Below are 16,392 nucleotides of genomic sequence, written 5' to 3' on the forward strand. Positions count from 1 at the left end.
CCGATGGTGAGGTGAAATCTTTCATAGTGGCAAAGATGTTTTTACTTCTGTTGGTGCTGGCATTAATGTGATCTGTCAGAATGGTGCATTTGGTGGTCCAGGTCATTTGGTGGTAGCGTCTTCTGGCAAATTTGGACATGCTCCTGTTTGTATTATCCTGGCTCATTCTCCATTCATGCTCCAGTTGTTTGCAGTGGCGTTTCATCAGTCTGAGTTCCTCCTTTACTAACTGGCCTATGGTAGGATCTTGTTATATTGTTGTGTTTGAGGGGGGACTAGGTAGTCCGCACAGGAGGTGATCCAATTGTTTAATTCTTGGTGGCTTTGGGGTGGCTGTTGTTGTGTTTATGTTGGTGGGTGTTGAGAGTGGATTTCCAGTCCTTGACAGTGATGCTATTCCAGTTTAAGTGGGCTGGTCTTGCAGTGATGCATGTCCGTTGGACCAAGACTGGAATGCTGAACCTGATATAGGTGTGGTCTGTCCAGGAAACCTGTATGGTCCTGTTGACTTGTATGCTGCTGAAGTTGGTGAACATAGGGCCCAGGAGGTGTCCGGCTACGTTGGTAGGCGACTCATTGGCTAAGGCCCAGGTTTTCAGTGAATGCTCTTGAGTTAGAATGTGCATGGTTTTCCAGGTGGAAGTTCAGGTCTCCAAGTAATTGTAAGTATCGAGAGTGAGTGGTGGAACAAAGTTGGTGCACAGTCCTGGTTGTCTTTAGCGTGCTACTTACTGTAAAGTTGGCTGTGAGGTGGAGCTTGAACAACAGGTGTTCCAATTTGGAAAATGACGTATCTGTGGATGTTGTGCAGCTGATGGTGTTTTTATGGATGATGTTAATTGCACCTCCAAGCTGGTGAAGTCTGTCTTGCCTGGCAATCTTGTAGCCGGGGGATGGCTGTGGCGATTTCAGGTGCCCTTGCAGGGTTCAGTCAGGTTTTCACAAGGAAAAGTAGGTCAGGGCATTGTCATGTAGCAGGTTTCAGATCTTGGTTTCGTGTTTGGTGAGTGAGTGAGTGAGTGGGTGTTAAGGAGCGTGCATGCATGTGTGGAATTTTGTGTGGCTGGTTGCAGGACTGTGTGAGTAAGCGGCGTGTTGGGTGCTGTTGGTGCAGTGGGTGTTCGTAAGTGCATAAAAACGTACAGGGAGTGCAGGAGAATTCTCCCTCGATGTTGTGTGTTGTGGCATGGTAGCAGTGTGTGGAACAGTGGCTGTGGTTGAGGTTGCGGAGTGTTGCAGCAGGATAGCAGCTGGAGTGTGGAGGACAAGAGTTCTGTGTCCTGTGAGCGGCCCTGACGGGACAGACTCAGACGGGTTTTTCTTTTTTGCCCCATCTGTTGATGTTCTGATTCCTAGCATGGCTCTGTCCACATTAGATTGTGTACGCAAGGGTGAGGTTTCTGGTGACCGTGAATGAAATGTAGCTAGTCCGAAAGATGATGATGTGGGCTTGAAGCGGGGCCAATATAATTCCTTTCATGGAATAGAGGACTTAACATTGTTATCCATCCAAGGTGTACGGGCCAGAGGCCACCTAAATACTGAGATGAGGATGTGGTGCTAAGATGCTAAGATCATCTAGCTAGGAGCTTGAAAGGGGGGATTTTGTCACTCAATGAGTTGATTTAACTCCATCAAAATGTTGCAGTTCTTTTAAATATATTGTTTATTGGCCAATTGTGTAACTGGTATTATGTTTATATTATTGTTTGTTCTAATAATCTGCACCGCTTGGGGCCTTTATAAATAAAGTCTTGAGTACATTAAAGTGGATTTCTTGTGTCTATTCATCTATGGGGAAAGATGCTCTAGACTAGAGTGAATTAATTCAAATTTGTGACTGATCTTTACCTTATATGCACCACCCTCAAATGATGCTTTAAAGGTGTGTGGGCTACAGTTCACTTAGTTTCCAGGCTCTGGTTGGGAAGGTGGCTAAGCCTGCTCTTTCCAGGGTCATTGGATTTCAAACCTGGGCTGCATTTGATGGTAGGCATTGAAAATCATATCACATTGAGCAAGACATTGATGATGTACATGCCTCAGTGTTCAGCTCTGAAATGAGAGTGCTCTGACAAATTCCTGAAAGATAGATCACGTCCATTTACCCAACTTTTTGCCTATACAGGGTGAGTAACATAATGAGCAATCAAATGCACCCTCTCAATGTTGTCTATAAATTTACACACCTCATTTGAATAAAATATTCAAATAAATGGTTTACATTTGGGCCCATTTAATCTATTCTTTTTATGTGCAGTCAAGATTTGACTGAGCTACAAGAATGCAGTCTCCTACCCAATCAAGTATTACGCATTTCTGTCCCTGTCCATTACAGGTCTACTCTTATTTGTCACATCTTACTACTATATTGTCTTACCACCAATGTATTTACATCATTGCATGAATGGAGTCTACTCGTACTGTGTACAGCCTGCGACCTTAACAGTGCTATACTGACTCTTCACCTACACTGAAAATGCCCGGCCAGCAACAATCGATCAAAAATGTCAGTGAGTAATAATCATGTGAGTTAGTAGTTGAGTAAGTTTCACTTAGCGGTCTCCTAGATTTATTTTTATAGATCGAACATTTAGAGGAACGTTGCAGCCAAATGAAGCTCTTGTATATTTCTTTACATTTGGGTTTAAACATTACACATTGCTGTTTGATCAATGTGTTTTTAGGCAGTTAGAAAGAAGATCTATAAATATTTCCAAAATAGCTTTTATTACATTTAGTAGAATCTATTCTGCCTGTTTGAGCCTTTAGAGACATACAAGGAGTGATGACTAGTCAACACTAGCTTCCTAGCAGATTCAAAAGTAAGTACCATACATATGAAGAAGTATACCTTATTTAATGGCACTGAATTCAGTTTCACTTGGAACATTAGTATGTGTACTACCAATTCCCATAAACTCTGCACACTGTACCAGCTTGAGAGTAGCTGTTCACGTTGGCCAAATAGTCATGAAAAACATGTTGATTTTATCAGTGACAATTGTATCATTGTTCTCATCCTAGTATCGGTTATCAAATAATTAGAAAACGTTTGAAAGCCGGGAAACAAAAATGACCAACCTGTCTGGTAATTTTGTCACTATTAGTTCAGCTGGCCCTAATCCAGACTAGGTCTTTCTCAACAACTCTCTGAATGGCAGGTCGGAACATTATAAATGTTTGCAAAGTCAAATATGGAATCATATGGCTTAAAGCTGTGGGCAATGCAGTTTTACCTAATCTACATCTCCTGGCCCTAAGCTGCAAGTGTCCTGGTGCTTGCGGAGCGGGCTACGTCAAAAAGCCATGTGGATGACAAAAGATATTTGTAACACTTCGGAAATGTTTCATTAGTTCTAGCATAAGCTGTTGCAAATCTGTGGAGATAATTGGTGCCTTTTTGCACAGCTTACATTAATGTTTATATATCAGTACAAATGGCCCTTTTTTATTATTCTACATGAAGACTAAAGTTTGGCACTAAGCAGATGCATTCTTTTATCTACTTTTGATAAACAGCTGAAAAATCTTGTAGTGTTCATGGAGCTCAAGTGAGATGGGAAAATGGAACCATTCAAGATGCAGAAGTGCACATAAGTGGAGGAACCCTTGTACGGCTTCTACGGAATGGCATTGTAAGGTCTGTATAATACTTGAAAATAACTCTGTTACACAGCGACCAAAACACACCACTTTGGAATAGTCAAATTTTTTAAGCAAGTTCATTTGTCCAGTCCAGAAATAGGAGGACTACAGTCCTTTGAGGTTCTAGTAGGAAAAGCTTCATAGTATGAAAATATTGAAATACAGAAACTCTACTATATAATCTTCTCCATTATTTATTAAGTACGCTGCCATATATCATACAGATATTGCATGTCACCAAGGTGTTCCATATAAATGAGGCCAACGGCCAAGTTCCTTTGTAATGTCATGGAACTCCAACATGGCTTACCAAGTCCATACAATGTACAGTGGGGTTAGTTTATTCGTTATATTTCATGGTCACACCATCACCCCCCCTTCACAAAATCTGCTTAAATCCTTGGTGTGTTTCTGTCTCGTGTTATAGAGGTGGGATGTTTTCAGACATTTTGAATAAAAGTAGAATCTGTTGTGGAAAAGTAAACACATGAAAAAACAGTTTGATATTTGTTACAAAAAGATATAATCGGTTTATTGGAAGTCACATTTAAAAAAAACACGTACGCTCAGAAGCTGTCGTAGTGAGCAGAAAGATTGTCTTTGTATAATTAACTAAAGTGCACAAAAAATAAACATGTTGCCATAAATATCTCTTTTCTGCTGCGCATTGTTTATTTAGGGCAGATCTGAAGAAGTAAAAACCAGGTTTGTTTTTATTGTTTTAACTGCAGCGTCCCTTAAGCTCATTAACCTGTCTTTTCATCTGGCAGCAGGTATAGTGACTTCAGATATCAACTGTATTAACTTTTTACAGCTGAGAGGCTGTGTCATTTCTTAATCACATGCGACTAGAGACGTCACAAGTTGAGTCTAATAAGGTAATTAAAGACTGGCTTTCATACAGGAATTGCAGGGTCCCATGTATTATATATGCGAGAACGTACCGCCTCCCATACACGACGCAAATGGCTTTAATAACTGCAGTTAATAACACATGCATTCTTGTCAATGCTGGGCAATCCGCGATGCTGACCCTTTTGGATTTGTTCTCAGCTTTTGATACAATCGCCCCCAATAAGTTGATCAATCGGCTTCAACAAATACATCTTTCTGGATGCGCATTAAGCTTCTGTCCTCCTTCTTGACGGACAGATCACAAAAGGTTAAGTTGGATTAATTCATTTCTGACTCTTTTTCCAAACGGTTGTGGAGTTCCTCAGGGGTCCTCCTAGAGACCCACACTGTTTAATATATATGTTTCCCTACTTGCACAAATGGTCAGATCTTTCGGGCTGGAGGTAATATCTTATGCAGATGACACGCAGCTAATAGTGTCAATCACTCAAGATGTAGAAGCCTCAGCTGCCAATTTTAATAACTGTATGAAGTTGGTGGCTCTCTGGATGAAAGACAACTATCTTCAATTAAACAGCTACAAAACAGAGGTCCTGATGTTCGGTAATCACCACCTGGAATCGACCCACTCATGGTGGCCAGAAAAATTGAGGTCATGCCCCTCACCGGTTGAATCCGCAAGAAACCTTGGTGTCATAGTTGACACCAGTTTATCTTTCAACCACCAGGTTAATAGGACAGTATCCTCCTGCTTTTGGATCATAAGGACCCTTAGAAAGATATTTCCACTACTTTCCCTTGGTGGACGGAAACAAGCTGCTGTATCTCTAATTCTATCTAAGTTGGATTATTGTAATGCCCTCCTTCTGGAATCCAACAGGTCTATCATCAATAAACTCCAGCTGGTACAGAATGCTACGGTTGGTTATAGAAAGGGTATACCCAAAATCACTGGGACCTGGGTGTAGGACAATATAGAACAAAGTGGTCCCAGCACAACAAAAGCAATAAAAATCAAACATAAACGAATAAATCAGCAAAAATTCTGAAAAAACGTTCAAGTGTTATTTATTCACACTGAACTTCAATTTCATGTATTCAATTAGTACATTAAGCGTAAATCATTCGAAGAAACACAGTTGGTGTGCCCAAGAGGGTGGGATGGGAAGGTCAGTGAATTAGTGTGAAGTTGAGGGATACGTGAGCAAATTGTATAAAACACTTGTTTACAATCAAATTGATAAGCATATCTTATTCAATGCCACATATTTTACATAGAGTTGATCTCAAAATACGATACAGTAAACATAATTACCGCCATGTAAAATGAAGATCCCAGTGCAACATGCACTGTTGATATTACTGGCAGTTGTGATGTGTCGACGTTTCGACCCCTGGATTCGTGTAGGTGTTTGTTGAGACCTTACAAATGGGGTCTTCCTCAGGACAGAAGTGCAAGTGGGAAGAAGAAAGGGCACCTAAAGGGTTAATAAAAGAGAGTATAGTATGTCAGATCTATACTTGAGGTCATGACATCTAAGAAAACAAGAAAAAACTGGGTAATAAAAAAATTACAGTTTCTGCCTTACTGGCAGTGTTCTAAGGCGCAATAAGTCGTCTAAGAATAGGGGGTGCAGTGCCTCCCAGCGATACAATGGAGAGAGTGATAAACACCTAAAAGAATAAGGTGCTTGTTAGTAAAGGCCTCTCGAAATGATGAGGTCCCAAGTATATTTAAACAATAGGCATCAACTTACTCTGCCACAGGGGAAAGAATCCCCTATAAATTTTCTGACAGCATTCCAACGCCTGCCTGTAGACAGCCGTGGTTAGAAATTCGCAGGCTGGTGCAACAAAAGAGGCTTGACATCCACTTAATCAACGTTGAGAAATGAATCTACGAATTAAAAGAGGAAGAATAAAAACAATGCTGGGGACCCTGTAGCCAACTCTATAGTTACAAATTGTTTTTGATGATGTAGATATTTTAATTATCATTTGAAAAAGGGGGAAAGGAACAATTTATGGTGGTTGTCAATCTCAACCTCACCCTCATCCCAACGTTACGTGCAATGGGGTTGTCATAAAAGAAAACAGAGATGACATGCCGCATAAGGCTAAGCGGCGGTCACCCTGTATCTAATTTGGCGGCGGCCGGAGCTATAGGTGCATCTCATTAGAACCAAAAGAAAAAAGTCGCTCGAACTCAAGCGCTGTACTAGGGACTAAGACCCTGTGCTAAAAGCCAGGCACCAGGATCTGATCCTTTGTAACACATCGATAGCGGAGGTGTACTTGGTAAGTTCCCTGATAGTAACGGGGGTGTATAGGGGCTGAATTATTACCGAAATAAAAATAAAGGTCTCCAACGGAGACAGGACTCACCCTCGTCGTGTGGCCTCCATTCGTTAATGTGAAGGAACGAGTGAATTGCACACCCAGGGATATTTGAAGGGGAAAGACGCGGAGAAACACGTGATCGTGGTACAGAATGCTACAGCAAGATTAGTACTCGACATTCCTAAATACCACTCAATCTCGGCTGCCATCAAGAATTTCCATTGGCTTTCAACAAGAAAAATAATTTTATTTAAAACCTTGTGTATTGTGCATAAGACACTACACAATATAGGACCAGAGGGAATAAGGGACATCTTCCACCGGTATATCCCTAACAGACAATTGCATCAACCAATAAAAATACTGTTTTTTCCGAGATTCAGAAGATCACGATGGGGAGGAAGAGCTTACTCGGTGGTAGCGGCTAAGCTCTGGCATACTCTTCCATAATCCATATGCGGCTTAGAGTTACACCTTCATTTTCGTAAGGCTTTGAAGACCTGGCTTTTTGCCTTGGAAATTTCATCTTCCATATTCTGCCCCATCAGCTAGCTGTAACTGCATTAGCGCCTAGACGCCTTAGGGTATTGTATGCGCTATATAAATAATCCATTCATTTATTATAAGAATGTTGCAATTCTCCAATAAATTCCATGAACATATAGAGGAATGAGGCTGAAGGCTGTTCTGAGACGACTTTCAGTATCCTTATGCTGTAAGGCAGGGTGTACTTTATTCATTGTAATACACGGTCATGTGTTCATGTATATGGTATTTCTGTAGTGCGAACCTAGCTAAAAAGTAGTGAAGTGCTGTACTTGATCAAATGCAAAATCAACATTTAATAGGAGAGTATGTTGTAATGTGGACAGTCTATGCATTGTGATGTAATGTTTTTTTAAATAAGTGAGCCTTTAACTCTTTTCTAAATTGAAGCAGTGTTTTAGTGGTCCTGATGAATGTGGGGCTGTGGTTACAGATCCTGGGTGGAGGTGTGCCAGGAAGCACCAGTGATGGTGAGCTTATCTACAAGAAAAGCAAGGGTGCTGGTACTGATGTCTTTGTAAATGATGCAGCTGGGTTTGAAGGCGTTCAGGCCAGCAGGGGAAGCCAATGGGGTTGCTTCAGGATGTGGGTGATGTGATCATATTTCTACAGGCCCTAAATGAGAAGTGCTGTGGCACGTAGAATGCCCCTAAGGTGTGCCTGTGTGGTGTGTGGAAGTCAATTTAGTAGCGAATTTCCACCATCCAGGTACAAAGGCTTGAACAGCAGTGCTAAAATTGCTTTCTGAAAGAAATGGTTTGACATTCTTTAGGAGAAATGAGCTGGTACCAGGCAGCCTTTGTGTGTTATGGGCAATGTATTCCTTGTGAGTGAGGTTACTATCCAGGGTAAATCAAAGTGAATTCACATTTGGTGAGATTTGGAGTTCTATGCCGTGGAGGTGTTCATGTAATTGAGCCAGGGTTGTTCTGTATCTTGTTTGTTGTTCGTGGCAATTCGTAGGAATTCTGTATTGTGATCAGCCTTCCCACAAGCTGCTTAAATCCTTGTTGTCTTGTCTGTTCTTTACTGGCCATAATAAATGCAGAATCTGTATTGTGAAATTAAACACACACAATATTACGATCGGTTTAATGTAAGCCATGTCAAAAAATATATATTTGACCTGGTGTGTGTAAAACAGGCATACATTCTGTCTTTCATGTAATGGCGTGTATATAATAGAAAAAAAATATGTTGCCCTAAATATCTCCTTTCTGCTGATCACTTTTTCTTTTTAGAAAAATATACTGGAAAGAAAAGTTTGTTCCTGTTTTCTTAGTTAAAACTTAGGTTTTAATTTTGCACTGTGATCTGCCGTTTCTCCCTGGCAGATGGTTCTGATTGCATCCATTGTGACTGAAGAACTCAAATGTAATAGCTTATAGTTGAATAGCTATATCGGTTCTTTATTACAGGTGATTAGGGATGTCACAGGACTCCAGGAATAAAGACAGTAGAGACTGGCTTGTATAAGGGGATTGTAGGCTACCATGTACTATGTCGTTTAAATGTTGCCTCATGCAAACCTTGGTCGGTTTCTGTCTGCTCAGTTACCAGGCTTAAAGGATCAAAGGTTGAGTAGCCTTGCCCGCGTACATGCTTATGGCCTCATTAGCAAGCGTTTTACTCACTGAGCCACCTTTTGGATTGTGTATGCTAAATGGATTAAGTCTACTTAATCATTCTCCCCAATAAGCATTGGCAGTACCAATAGGTCTGGCTTATGAACGAAAGTGCCTTTTGCGTCACTGATGGGTGTAGACACTCTAAGTCATCATACACAAACTCTGTTACTCTACTTCGCACTTGTACATCTTACTCATGCTTCCATTCACTCTCTGTCGCAAACACAATAAAACAATCACAAATGCAGTAGCATATGCAAGATAAAAAAAAAAATTAAATGGTAGAAAAAATAAAGTATGCTGCTTTCTAAACCCAATGGACATTTATTTGAAATAATAAAACTAAACACAGCACCGGGTGTTCGTCTTGCAAAGATATTGTAAATAGTCTATTGTTGTTTTAAAGTTCAAGCACGGCCGTGTTGGAGATATTGGAATGGTAACACAATAAAAAACTATGGACACCAGCATTCTAAATGGTTTCCTAATCTAGAGGAAGTGGCAACATGTAATGTGTCGCACTGCAGGTAAAGTGAGTGGCAAGTAAGCAACCCATTAGCACTGCCTGGAAATCTGTAGCATCCTCTTAAGAAGCAACAAAAAAAGAGGACAAGCAAAGAAATGAAAGGAGAACTATAAAAAGAGAAAATTCAAAACTAAAGGACTGACCAACCAGCCCTGATACTGAAGGTTACTCACTTTCAGGTGGATGTACACACATGACCAGAAACTGCCATTGTTCACGTGGCAAAATAGTCAATGACTGATGCAGACTGAGGCATTATCCCATGCATTTCACATAGAGTATAAATGACATTCACAAAGGCCAGTGGCAGAACAGAGTGGACTGAAAGACCCTGTATGTATCTATAGGGATGTATACTTGTAATGATGTATGTGTACTTGAGGCAGTGCCATGCGCACATTGCCTACCTGCGAGAGGTACACCTCATCCAAGGAGAATTGGTGCAAGTGCATATGCGGTGGTGGGGCACAGTAGTGGGAGCCACATTCTCTGCATATGCTAGAGGAGTTCTGATATGGACCCCACCTGGGGTCCTCTTCAAGGTACAGCGGGGTATTTAGTAGTATTAAAGGGACTGGGCTGCGCGTACACAGGTATCCAACATCTGGTGGCTTGTAGATCCGGTCATGAGGTACTATTCACACTATTCTGTATTAAACGATTTGCACACAAGAATAGACATCATCTATTGTAACACAGAGGTAGTCGCAAAGGTGAAGCGTGTTGAATACCTGGGACGCACGTTCTGTGACCACAACTCCCTCCTGTTAAATATTGACTGGGGGGCAGTCACTCAATGATACCATCAGCGATACCAACTGAGGCACTCCGAGACCCAATGTTTCTCTCAGCACTGGTAGATGGGGTGAACAATTATTTACGTAAAAACACAGGTACTGCCTCTGATGTCCGAGTGAGAGGTTTTTCTAGTGGTACTCATGAGTGGCTATTAAGTCGACCGATGGGGGTAAAATAGTTCTGCACAGGGATCTCTCATCATTGGAATTCAGGATCAGTGCATTAGAAATAAGCTCGATCTCGGTTCTCATTGCCATCACCCAATTAGCCCAAGCCAAACTAGATCACATGGCCACCCTGAATAGACTAATTGCACTGGATTACAAAAAGTAGAATGCATGCCAACATATGGAAGGAGATGCGACAGGGCAACTTCTGTCCTGGCTGCTATGTTCAGAAGCCAGAACCACCATAGCAGCTATAAACAATTTGCAGGTCAGCGCAGTGAATACGCGAGCCAAGATCAATCACACATTTCAGGCATTCTATAGCACGCAATATGCTGACCCAGACGAAGTAGATACACAATATATCAAGACTTGCTTATACAGCTTATATCTGCCAGCTCCTAACCTGCTACAGCGTTGTGAGTTAGATTCCTCACTGGTGATTGAGGAGGTACGCTTTGCTGTCACACATACAACACGGAGTAAGACACCCGTCACAAATGGCGTCTCCATAGAAGTTTATGCCTCATGCGCTTCTCAATTAGCCCTCAGTTTGCTACAGGTGTATGAGGTGGACATCTTCCAACTATTATGAGGAGGCGTTTGTCATGATTTTCCCTAAACCAGGTCGAGGCCCACTGTTAGTGGGTTCATACAGCCCCTTATCCTTTTTGAACCCGGATTATAGGATCCTAGGACAAGTACTAGCTAATAGACTAGTGCCAATAAGGCAAGGAGTAGTTAATCCTGATTAAAATGGTTTCATCCCAGGACGAAATGCCTTCCTAAATCTGCGTCTGTTTTTCATAATAATAGTCTAGGCACGCTCTGCTGAAATCTGCCAGTGGATTGCATCATGAGAAATGGATAAGGCCTTCAACACCTTACAGTGCTTTGTAGGCTATTGCTGGGACATGGGATCCTATCATTGATAAACCAGTGGGCCCTATGGCCCAAGTGAAAATAGGCAAAACAATCTCAAATTCAATACATATTGAGTGTGGCAGTCGCCAGAGATGCTCATTGTACTTCATTATATTTGTGCAGGCCATGGAACCCTTGGCTTGCATGCTGCATGTGAGTGGCGCAGACTGGTGTGTGCAAGGAGATGGCAATTTTATATCTATACGTGATCCGCTCAGAGAGTATTTGGCAGCTACTGCCACCGTGGATAGCGATGTCCGCCGGGGAGCGTCGGGGATGGTGTCTGCGGATATACCACGAACTTAGGCGCGGCTCCTTACCGATTTACTGCATTGATGAGTCAGGCCGGTGGGGAAGGTGGTACACTGGCGTGCTCTTCTATCTGCGGGCGGCACTTTGGATTCGGGGACGCTGAGGATGAGAGGGTAGAGGGTGGACTGTTGGCAGGGCAAGGAGTTTGACACGGGTGGTGCGGGGGGCTGAGGACCTAGTATAAATATCTTATTATTTGCTATAGCATATAGCCCACAGGGCTGGGAGGAGTATTATGCGCTGCAGGAATGGCTGACTGTCTCCATGGAGTGTAGCCCTTTATTGCTGCTTATTCGCAAAAAGTCAGGGTCAGGGTTATTCAGGTGCGGGGAACATATTTGGATTCATGGCAGGTACTGTGAGTGATTACAGCTGTATGCCCGGCAGGACTAAGGCAATTACGACTTTATGTGTGGGATTGGGATTCTTGACACCCTTACCCCAGTTACACCTTCACTGTTGTTCTATAGGGTGGGAGTTACAAAAGGACACTTAACTAATTTCATGGACCTCGGAGCAAAGTGTATCAGGCAGGGATGGACTGTGGGTTCGGTCACAGACATTTGCTGCCGGACCTCCGGGATGCCGGCCCGATGGCTGTGTATATATACGAATGGAACAGGGAGGATTTCTTCACTGTAGCCGGCCCGTGAGGTTGTAGGCGTGGAGATGTAATACTGTGTACTGCTATAATAAAGTCTTTGAAAGTTAAAAAATAAAAAAAAATATCTATACGGGAATGATGATCTGATATACCTCTGTGACCTCTGAGACACTACAGATCCTTTGATTGCCCTGCCTGAAAAGTTTGGTAGGGTATCTAGCCTTTTGATTAACTGGAACAAATCCTGTCTCTCCTCCCTGACACCCATCCAACAGCCGCAGCATCTGACACTGCCTGCCACTCCTCTTCCCCAGGCCTTCAAAACCACTATTTATCACTCTGAGGGCGACTTGATATCTGGCAACCAGGGGAGAGTGATGCCGGATATGATGTCTTCTACCCCAGTGCTTCTTAACCTGTTGTCTGTGGATTCCCTAGGGATCCCCGATGCCTACTCAGAAGGGTCTGCAACAGCTTATAAAATTAAATAATATTAACCGGTTAGTAGTGTGTAAATGAATAAAAGAAACAAAATTGAAAATGTAAAAAAAAATTGTAAATGTGAATTTGGAGGCTCAAAATTAAGTTGGTATCCTCATATGCATTTGTGAGAGCAGTGCAAATCTCAAACAGAATATAGCATGGACAGTGGGCGGCCTCAATTGAATTTAGAAAATCTCCAACCTTTCCATGAAAATCATATTTTATTTTTTAATGTGTATATTTGTTTTTGAAGTAAGTGAAATATTTCATTAATCTGTATATTTGTTCAATGAATGCTTGTTTCCATATTTTTATGTATTGTTTTGTGCTTCAGATCATTGAAATTGCTTAGGCTACAGTCCCCGGATTCCAATAATAATTTAGTGGTGGTCCCTGAACTCCAGTAATGATTAATTGGGTGTCCAGAGCAGTCAAAATGTTAGTGCCATTACTGTACCTCATTCGGGTGTGGACTACCGTTACCACCCATGGGGTGGATAGCTATCAAAGATTCTGGTACTCCACACCTTCCTTTATGCATATGTAGTTTTTGTGACCATCAACAATATCATCCTGCCCTGCAAAATCCAGAAGGATTAAGGTATTGGCTTAATCTACCTCACCTTTATTTTAGTTTGTTGAGTCATGAAATTAAGTTGTGGCTTTCAAAGACAGTGCACCTACAAGTCAATTTATTTTTAATTAATGCTGGCATTATTTTACTCAAGCAGCATAATCTCTTGAGATATTGGCATGGATATCCAATGTATGGCTTAATTTAAATGTGTCACAGATCAAATGGCTAGTCACCTATGTTCGAGGCATGTGGGCTGCTGAATTCATATCTGTGCATAGATCGCCGCCTAGTGTTGGGTCCGGATGTTTGCACGTTGTTGTCCTGGAAGAGTCTTCGAAGTATCCTGGGATAGGTGACTCCTCCCCTGGACTACAGTGCGCATGGGCATCCTCTCCATCCTCAGATTGTTTTTTTCCGCCATTGGGTTCGGATGTGTTATCTTGACTCAAGTTAGGAAAACCTGTTTTCAGGCCAAAAGGCCTTTAGCTCGCGTCGGTACTGTTATCGATCGGTATCGATAGTATCCCTGTTAGTTTACTAACTTCTAGAACAAACTTTCGCATCTTACCCGTCCGTCGATTCGACATCAACGATGGAATCGAGAACACCATTCAAGAGGTGTCCGGTATGCAATGCGAAATACCCCCACGTCGACGTCCATCCGGTGTGCAACAAATGCCTCTCACCGGATCACGACGAATCTACATGCATGGCCTGTGCCAGATTTCGATCCAAGAAGACTCTACGGAATCGACGAGCGGCGAGACACGAGGCGCAGCAAGCGGCACCGGCCCCGGAAGACATCTTCAACGCCGAGACCGAAGATGTCGAAGAAGTGGAGAACCTACCCTCCAGTCCCGTTTCCGAACATGACTCCGGATCGGGGGATGTCGACGAAACACTCTTTCGCAGAGATGAAGACGACAACGAGGTAGGAGACTACGATGAGGCCTTAGGGGCCGAAGAGAGTAGCTCCGGTGACGAGCAAGGCCTACCCGTTCAGACTGAAGAAAGCCCAGTGCAACAGTCTATGGCTCCGGTCGAGGGATCGCCTTCGGGCCTTACCCAAGACTTATCCCGCAGTTCTTCGGCCCCGCCCTCGGGCCCGGCCTCGGACATTCAGCGGCAGCCATTAATGCCAAAAATGGCTGGTTTCCCTTCTCTAAAACCGAAACCGAAAGCAGTATTGGTTCACTTGAAACCGAAACCGAAAGTGGCGCTGGTCGGATCGAGGCCCTCCACACCTTCGACGCCAGCAAAACACATCGGCACCGAGCGCACCAAACGAGACTTCGGTGCCGAACTCGAAGCGGCCGACGTCGGAGTCGACACAAGGAAGAAGACCGTCGGTACCACCAAACCTGCTCGGCTCCCGGCACCGACGCAATCGACTCCGACCCCAAAGGTCAAACAGCCTGCTGCGTCTCACGCCGCTTCCACGGCGACATCTAAGCCACAATCATCGAAGAAGTCGACGGCCACTCCCGCCCCTCGACTCGATGACCCACCGGCGCCGAAAAAATCCACGACCGCCTCAACTGAACCGGTCGGTGCGAAAGACTCGAGGGCGCTCCAGACTCGACCCATTGCTGCGCAATGCACCAAAAAGAAAATGGTCCTCCAGGACACGTCGGGCTCCGAGCCAATTAAAGCTCCAGCAGCCTCTTCGACACCAGCCAACATTACTTTTGGCCTGCCACCATCCACGGCCCCGAAAATGTTCCAAATCAGGACACGGGTGACCCATACCACAATCACGCCTGCCGAACACTCTGCGGTGACGTCTCCATCGCATATAATCGACGCCGACACCGGCAGGATGATTATCCACAAACGGAAAATAACTTCGGAGCCGGCTTTGGACTCCTTCAGGATTCCACTAAAAAGAAAGCTGCCTGTGGCTTCAGAACCAGTTCTTTACGAACCTTTCCACTCACCCTACCAGGATCCACAATCCTTCTCTCCCACACACTCCGACACGGATGCGTTGGGGGACTACATGGGTGACCAGGTCCCCTACCCCGGAGACATGGACCCTGACGGCCAGAAAGACCCTGATCAAACTTGGGATGACCCTGTGGACCCAGGTGCACCTATGGATGCACAAGACCCGCAACTCTATGGAGCAAAAACATCTCCCACAGAGGACACGGCAGCATTCAACGCTCTAATTGAACGTGCCGCGGCCAATCATGGGGTGCAACTTCACTCGGACACCGTCGAGGACGACTTTCTTATGGATACTTTTGCTTCCTCAGAAAGAAATATAAAAACTTTACCCATGTTGAAGGGTGTCCTCAAACCAGCAAAGGACATCTTCAAGGAACCCACCAGGGCAAGAGTGATAAACCCCAGGATCGACAAAAAATACAGATCAGCGCCTGGGGACCCTACTTACATCAGAGGCCAATTACCTCTGGATTCCATTGTCGTTGCGAATGCTCGCAAGAGGGCACACTCACAAACAACAGGTGATGCTCCTCCCCCGGACAAAGAGTCCAAGGTGTTAGAGACCTCTGGCAAACGGATTGCCGCCCAGGCAGCCAACATATGGCGCATTGCCAATACTCAAGCACTCCTCGCTCGCTACGATAGAGCGCACTATGACACATTAGAGCAACTAATCCAACATCTCCCTGACCAATTCAGAGAAGGTGCAGAGATCCTCATCAGGGAGGGACAGCTCCTCACAAACGCATCCATCAAGTGCGCGCTGGATGCCGCAGACACAGCTGCCAGGGCCATAAACACTAGTGTCATGCTGCGACGACATACCTGGTTACGAATCTCCGGATTCAAACCTGAGGTGCAAAACAACATACTCAACCAGCCTGTCAACCCCGACTATTTATTCGGCCCGGAGGTTGACACCACCCTAGAGAAAATAAAGAAGGACACGGACACTGCAAAGTCCATGGGGGCTCTCCAAACTCAGTCCTTTCGGAGCGGCTCCTTTCGTCGCCCCGGAATTAGAGGAGCAGGTA

General features: G+C 43.9%; 1 protein-coding gene across 2 annotated transcripts in view; it reads left to right on the forward strand.

The window, feature by feature from the left end:
* The window catches only part of RIOX1 (ribosomal oxygenase 1), a 216,805-nt gene that overhangs the window by 141,704 nt on the left and 58,709 nt on the right, over positions 1–16,392 (forward strand). For both annotated transcript variants that reach the window (XM_085612190.1, XM_085612189.1), the window contains exon 12: positions 3,523–3,643. In XM_085612190.1, the coding sequence (XP_085468316.1) occupies positions 3,523–3,643 (121 nt within the window). The remainder of the gene's footprint in view (positions 1–3,522; positions 3,644–16,392) is intronic.

Source organism: Triturus cristatus, chromosome 6, assembly GCF_964204655.1.
Source record: "Triturus cristatus chromosome 6, aTriCri1.1, whole genome shotgun sequence".
Taxonomy (NCBI): Eukaryota; Metazoa; Chordata; class Amphibia; order Caudata; family Salamandridae; genus Triturus; species Triturus cristatus.